The 7,514-nt window shown below is 38.7% G+C and overlaps 1 protein-coding gene across 1 annotated transcript; it reads right to left on the bottom strand.

The window, feature by feature from the left end:
• Nucleotides 1–5,674: 5,674 nt before the first annotated feature.
• On the bottom strand, nt 5,675–6,610 carry LOC308352066 (olfactory receptor 2F1-like; the record flags this gene model as incomplete). The annotated part of the gene is made up of 1 exon (XM_080818115.1): nt 5,675–6,610. One exon carries the CDS (start codon nt 6,608–6,610, stop codon nt 5,675–5,677), a length of 936 nt encoding a protein of 311 aa, XP_080674241.1.
• Nucleotides 6,611–7,514: the final 904 nt, after the last annotated feature.

The following is a 7,514-nucleotide window of genomic DNA, read 5'->3' as shown; positions in this document are numbered from 1 at the left end:
GTATAAAGATTATAAGGAAAACTATCATTATTTACAGATGATATTACATATCTAGAAAAAAATTTTCAACAATTAGATTTAATAAGAAAGAACTACATATGAGACCACCTCACAGAAATCAATATTTTCTTTACATCAGCAATAACCAAAGAGAAAAATAAAATAAAATGCCATTTATAACAGTAATGTAAATGATAAAGTATTCAGGAATTCCTCAGCATAGAGAATACACAATTTCTACAGAGCTCTTTGCCAAAACTTTAAGTCCTTCTAATATTCTTCCTCTACTTTCCCCCATTTTCCTCTGTAGCAATTAATACCTATAATATACTACATATATTAATTGTTTCTTATATTTATTGTTTATTTCCCTTAAGTAGAATGTACTCTCCATGAAGGCAGAGGCTTTTGCTTGCTTTTCACTGTTGGATCCATAATACCTTGAATACCTTGAAGAGTGTCTGCCATATAGTACGTTTAACAAATATTTGTTAAATGAATATGGAGAAAATATTAAAACGTTAAATAGCACATTAAAGATCATCTGAATAATTCCAAAGACATTCTTTGGATGAGACAATTTATTATAAAGATGCCAATACCGCAAAATGTATCTATATAATCAATGCAAACCTAATCAAAATGTTAGAATGAACTTTTGGGGGAACTTAATAAAATTACTCAAAAATTTATATGGGACACATCACTCTATAAATAACTGACTGTGTATAGATTGACTATAAAAATATAGGTCAATAAATATAAATACTACTATATATAAATAAAACTACTATAAATATAAATATCAATAAATATAAAAACTACTTTGACTTTGTATTTAATAATTTTGAAAAAGAAGACGAGTTTGTCCATCTTCTTTGGTAGACTACACATGACAAATGAAGACCTATTACAAACCAAAATGACTTTTAAAAATAGAATAATAGAATTATATGATGTGAGAACAAACAAAGGAACAAAGGGAAAAGAACAGAGTTCAAAAACAGATCCATACGTAGGTAAGCTCAATGTACATTAAAGTCACTGCAGATGAATGACTTAAGAATAGACTGTTTAATAAATGGACCCCAGCACGGAAGGAAACCCACCAGATGCATATCTGACATATGCAGAGGAGGATATCAGATAAACTAAAGAAATAACTGTGAAAGGTAAAACTAGAAAACTTAATAGGAAAACATTTGATGGCCCTGATGCAGGAATTTTTTTTAAAAGTTTATAAACATGAATCACAGAACAAAAATATGATGAGTCAGATTATTTCAAAATGAAGGGTTTTTGTTCAACAAAGGACTCCATGAATAAAGTTAACAGAGAGGAGACAGTGTGGAGATATGTATTTGCAATGTCTGTAACAGGAAGGACTAATATTTATAATATACACACCAAGAAGGACATGGCAAAAGACACAAAGGAAATGAACACTCAGTACACAGCAAATAGTAACCCAGAAGGTGGACAATATTATTCACTCAGAAAATATTTATAGTGTGCCCACTGAAAACAAAGAGCCCTACTCTCAAGGGTCCTTATGTTCTGGGGGTAGTGGAGGGGTGGGAGGTAGACAGTAAAAATGAGTCAATTGCAAACACGTTAGAAAAGATAAGTTCTTTGGAAAACACAAATAATTAGGTAAGAAGGAACAGCAGTAGGGGACAAGGAGAAAGTTTGCATATTGAATGGGGCAGTGATGACAGTGATTGAAGAATTGGAAGGGATGAGGAAGTGGCCGTGAGTAAAGAGTCTTCCAGGGATAGTATAGTTAGAAAACAGACCTTCATCCACTGTAACGACTTTAGGGCTTATTCTGAGTAATTGCAGGGTTGAAAAGAGGAATGGCATGATCTGAGTTTTTTTTCAAAGGGATCACTCTGAGTGCTGGCAGATAAGGAGTAGAAGCAGAGAAATCTGCTGCAGGCTCTTGTAGTAGCCCAAGTGGGAGGTGATGGTGCTCACACCAGGGTACAGGAGTGAAGATGATAAGTGACTATATTCTGTATATATTTTGAATGTAGAAACAACAGGATATTCTTGCATATTTGAATCAGATTTGAGAAAAAGAGAGTGGTAGATGGTCTAACCACTGCAATGATGGATTTATTGTGAACTTCATGAGGTGGGGGAGGCATAGATAGAATAGGATGGGATGAAGATAGATGGGAATAAAAGATCCACATATGAAGACATAATCATATGGATTACCTATCAGAGTAATGAAAAATAAAATAATTTTATAACTTCCAGGCTACAAAAATTCAAAACATGCAGGCTGTGGATAGATAAGGAGCCTCATGCACTGAAGTAAGAATACAGACTTACAATGCCATTCTTGAGAGCATTAGCTATAACCTAGCATCTTGGTTCCTGTGTATATTCCCCAAATCAATCCTCACACAGCTCTTGAAGTGTGCATTATCGTGATGTTCATCATAGGACTGTATGTGATGGTGGGGACTTGGGTCCATAACAGAGTGATAGCTAGAATATGGTTTCCTATGGATTACGATGAACAGTTAGAAGTAATAAGCTAGCAATATGTATGGATCTTAAAGATACAGTGTTGAGTGAAAAAAAAAACCAAGATGTATTATGAGTAGTTAAAAATAAAATGTATCTTTTAAGGGGCGCCTGGGTGGCTCAGTGTGTTAAAGCCGCTGCCTTCGGCTCAGGTCATGATCCCAACGTCCTGGGATCGAGCCCCGCATCGGGCTCTCTGCTCAGCAGGGAGCCTGCTTCCTCCCTCCTCTCTCTGCCTGCCTCTCTGCCTACTTGTGATCTGTCTGTCAAATAAATAAATAAAATCTTAAAAAAAAATGCATCTTTTAAAACTACATAAATACACTCTCAAACATAGTTACATACATTAAACATTAGAATACTTCTCCACACAGCAAGTAAGAAATAAAGAATGAGACAAAGATAATTAATTTAAAAAATTTTAATTGTAATACAGTTAATAAACATGGTTATATTAGTTCCAAGTGTGCAATACAGAGATTCAACAACTCTATACACGACTCAGTGTTCATCATGATGAGTGTGCTCTTAATCCCCTTCAACTATTTCACTCATCCCCCCCCCCTTCCCTCTGGTAATTATCCATTTCTTCTCTAGAGTTAAGAGTCTGTTTTTTGGTTTGTCTCTTTTTCCTTTGTTCATTTTGTGTCCTTAATTCCACATATGAGAGATCATATGGTATTTGTCTTTCTCTGACTAACTTATTTCACTTAATATTACGCTGTCTAGATCCATCCATGTTGTGGCAAATGGCAAGATCTCATTCTTTTTTATGGCTGTGTGTGTGTGTGTGTGTGTGTGTGTGTGTGTGTGTGTATCTTCTTTACCCATTCATCTACCGACAGACACTAGCTGTTTCCATAGTTTGGCTATTGTAAACAATGCTGCGATAAACATACGGGTGCCTATATCTTTTCAAATTAGTATTTTCATATTCTTCGGGTAAGCGCCCAGTAGTAGAATTACTGGATCATATGGTAGTTCCATTTTTAATTTTTTGAGGAACTTCCTGTTTTCCACAGCGGCTGCAGAGAATTAATTGTTTAGCAACTAGCAAGAGGGTCCTTCTGCTGGTGATAATGTTCCATCTACTAAGGAATATTATTTACCAGTTATGTCTGCAGAAGCAGCTGGACCATGCTGGGTCCCACACGTGTGCAGTTGGACTTTATCCTAAGAATGATGAAGATGTGATCAGAGGTATTTTCTAAGCAAGGCACCTTCTGCAGGTCAAAAGGCCGGGACCACTCAAATAAATTGCAAGATAAACAAAAAATTGGACATAATTACAGATTCAAGAGACTTCAAAAACATACTAAGTTGAAGAAAAATGGGCAAAACCAAACTACAGCGACGAGGGATGCTTCCTTGGGTCACAAAGTCATCAGAAATTCAGGAAAGTGATTGCTTCAGTGGTCAGGACAGTAGTTACTTTGGGGGAAAATGTGTGATGCTTGCGATGGGATGCATGGAGGGGCTTCCACATAACTCGCACCTCTGTTTTTTGACATGAATGGTTTATATAAGAAGGGTTGTCTTATCAGAGTTTACTCAGCTACACGTTTGTGTAGTGTGTTTTTCTGCCTCTGTGTTTTATTTTACAGTATAAAGTTTAAAAAGTTTTAAGTTCGCTGTTGTGTGAAGAAGAAAATGTAGAAAGCAGAGGTGCAGAGAGACCAGACTGATCATATGTCTTGTCAATAAGTTTAATGGATTCTATTGATGGAGTGGGTATAAAAGAAAGGAATTGAGAATCATTTTGAGTGTATATGGCTCCTTTTGCTACAACAGTGAAGGTGTATTAGAGCAAGAGGAAAGGATTAGCTTGGGATAGAGGAAGCAAACACAATTATTCTATCACTAAGAATGCAATTCACGGGGCGCCTGGGTGGCTCCGTGGGTTAAAGCCTCTGCCTTCGGCTCAGGTCATGATCCCAGGGTCCTGGGATCGAGCCCCGCATCGGGCTCTCTGCTCAGGGGGAGCCTGCTTCCTCCTCTCTCTCCACCTGCCTCTCTGCCTACTTGTGATCTCTCTCTGTCAAACAAATAAATAAAATCTTTAAAAAAGAATGCAATTCACATGATATAAGTGAAGGTATTAAGCAAGATATTGGGTATATGTGTTTGGAACTCATGAGAAAGATCTTGTCTGTCTTGGAGCTAAAAAATATATAACAGATGGATATTGAGATATTAAGAGATCAGAGACTGGCAGAGAGAGAGAGAGCGAGAGAGAGAGAGAGGATCTATAGACAGATGTTGTGGCTCTGGAGCAGACATAGTACAGGGATCTCCAAAAGCCACACAACAGAGTGAAAAAATTCACTTTCTAGGACCCTAGGTGACTCAGTCAGTTAAGCATCCAACTCTAGATTTCCACTCAGGCCATGATCTCAGTGTCCTGAGATCCAGCCCTGAGTTGTAGAGCCCAACGTGCTCCAGCTCAGTGTGGAGACTGCTGAAGATTCTCTCAGCAAATCCCTCTGCCCCTCCCCATGTGCACACTCTCTCTAAATAAAAAAGAAAAAATTTCATTTTTAGTAATTGTATATGGAGAGAAGTTTGCATAATGCTTGGCCCTATAAGGGTGTCCTAAAACCTATTTTTAAATATAGTTGAATATCTCTACCACCACTCTACCAAGTATTTTACATAGATTATCTAAAATATTCAAAATAGTCACACAGACTGAATATTATTACTTCTTATATTTGAGGAAACTGGAAGTCAGAGATATTAAACACATATGGCAAAGCCACATTGGTGAGGGGTGGGTCAACATGTAAAGGATGTCTGTCTTCACTATGAGACTTTTCACTGTCCACACTGCATTTCCTAGGAGCAAATGCAGGAGGAATAAGAAAGGGTAAGAGGTAATGTGAGGTCTAGAAGGACAGTTAACCCAGCAGACCCCAGCTTAATAACTGAAGTTTTTTTTTTTTTTTTACTGTATGTATAATAGAGCAGTAATACATCATCAAAGTGTGGACTAATACGAAAAGTTGGTCTTCAGAAACGTGCTCACTGTGATCTACCTTATCAGCAAATCTGGGGTAAAGGGCATGTCAATCATTTCTTCTTTGTTTGAAATATTGCTCTTTGGGCTATTGGAAGGAAGGAAAAATTTTTTTAATCTTTACCTTTTTTCACCAAATTTTCCCAACAGTCTCCTCAGAGCACTCATTACCTCCTTGTTCCTCAAGCTGTAGATTAAGGGATTCAGCATTGGGGTCACAACAGCATAGAACAGGGCAACCATCTTCTCTTGCTCTGCTGAGGAGCCAGCAGTGGGTCTCAAGTATGTGAAGATGGCTGTTCCAAAGCACATGGAAACCACAGTGAGGTGGGAAGCACAGGTCTCAAACGCTTTGCAGCGTCCTTGGGCTGAGCGAATATGCAGAATGGCAGTAACTATACGACCATAAGAGAAGAGAACTAGGAAGCAGGGAAGCATGATCACCAGAAATCCTGAGATAGCCACCATGACCTTGTTGAAGGAGATGTCCACACAGGTCAGCCTCAGCACAGCCAACATCTCACAGGCAAAGTGATTAATAACGTTACGGCACAAAGGTAGCCGAAAGATGATGATCGTCTGCATCGCTGAATTCATGAAACCAGCCCCTACGCAGCCGGCAGCCAGCCCCAGGCACAGCCCTCCATGCATGATGACCGTGTAGTGCAGCGGATGGCACACCGCCACATAGCGGTCGTAGGCCATGGCTCCCAGCAGGAAGAATTCCGAGCTGCCCATCGCCAGGGAGATAAGCAGCTGGAGCACACAGCTGTGGAATGGGATGGACTTCCAGGTTGACAGGAAGTGAACAAGCATCTGTGGGACAGTGCTGTTGGTATAGCAGATGTCCACAAATGACAGGACACTGAGGAAAAAGTACATGGGTGTGTGCAGCTTGCTGTCCAGTCTGATGAGGAGGATGATGAGGAAGTTCCCCAGCACAGTCACCAGATACATGACCAGGAAAAGGACAAATAGGGAGAGCTGAGTGTCCCAGCAGCTGGACAGCCCCAGCAGAATGAACTCACTCATCCATGTCTGGTTTTCTCTGCCCATGAGCCTCTGAAGACCAAATTCAAGTTATAAATCAATGAACACCAGATACTTAAGGTAGCAGGGGGCCTGACGAGATCATTCAGACCAAACAGCCATGTAACATTGCACTGTGTGCTTTCCCAGATTATATGTCTCCTTCAGGGTCTGGGACCACAATAGAACCCATTAATATGGGCCAGATTCAAGGAAGGAGAAAACTCTTCTCCTTCCTTATAGAGGAAATTTTTACGAAAATGCTTAGACATTCAAGATAAAATGATTAACTATAAAACATGTTTCTTTATTTAGGATCAGTTCCAAAGCATGGAGTTTGTTTACTTTTTGTTGGATGCAAGTATTTTCCTCCTCACTGCCTCAAAATCTATATTGCATGGAGTCTAACAGGCATTAACTGTTTTTTTTTTTTTAATTTACTATTTTACTTCTGGAGTCTCTATGAAAATGAAACACTAAATTTCCACCCTTTTAAAATCAGAAATTTTAGGTTGCAAGTTAGGAGGTAGCAAATATAATATAGATTTTTCAGTAGGAACAAATTGTCAAAATTACATTTCAGGGTAGGGAAGTAAAGAATGAAGACTTGGGGCAATCAGCCTCTGTTTTGGTGAAAAATCTTCACCCGTTTGTCTGTTACCTGTGTGAGAGGGTAAGAGGAAAGAATCTGAAACATTATTTTCATCCTCCTATGGAAGAACAGCATAGCATTGATATGTATGTCTGTAAGGGTATGTCTGTGGAGAAACAAATCAAAGTCAAAGATGCATTAACTAGCTTCCCCAATAAATGAGAGGAGCTCAGATATTTGCCACACGTATTCGCCTATTAACCAAGACGAGATGGGAAATTGGCTGCATATTCTGCTGACTCTCTATATCTTCTCAGTAGTGAGAGTTATGGTTTGGAG

Source organism: Martes martes, assembly GCF_963455335.1.
Source record: "Martes martes genome assembly, chromosome: 11".
NCBI lineage: Eukaryota > Metazoa > Chordata > Mammalia > Carnivora > Mustelidae > Martes > Martes martes.
Note: the sequence above shows the minus strand (reverse complement) of the source record. Positions and strands in the feature narration are given on the sequence as shown.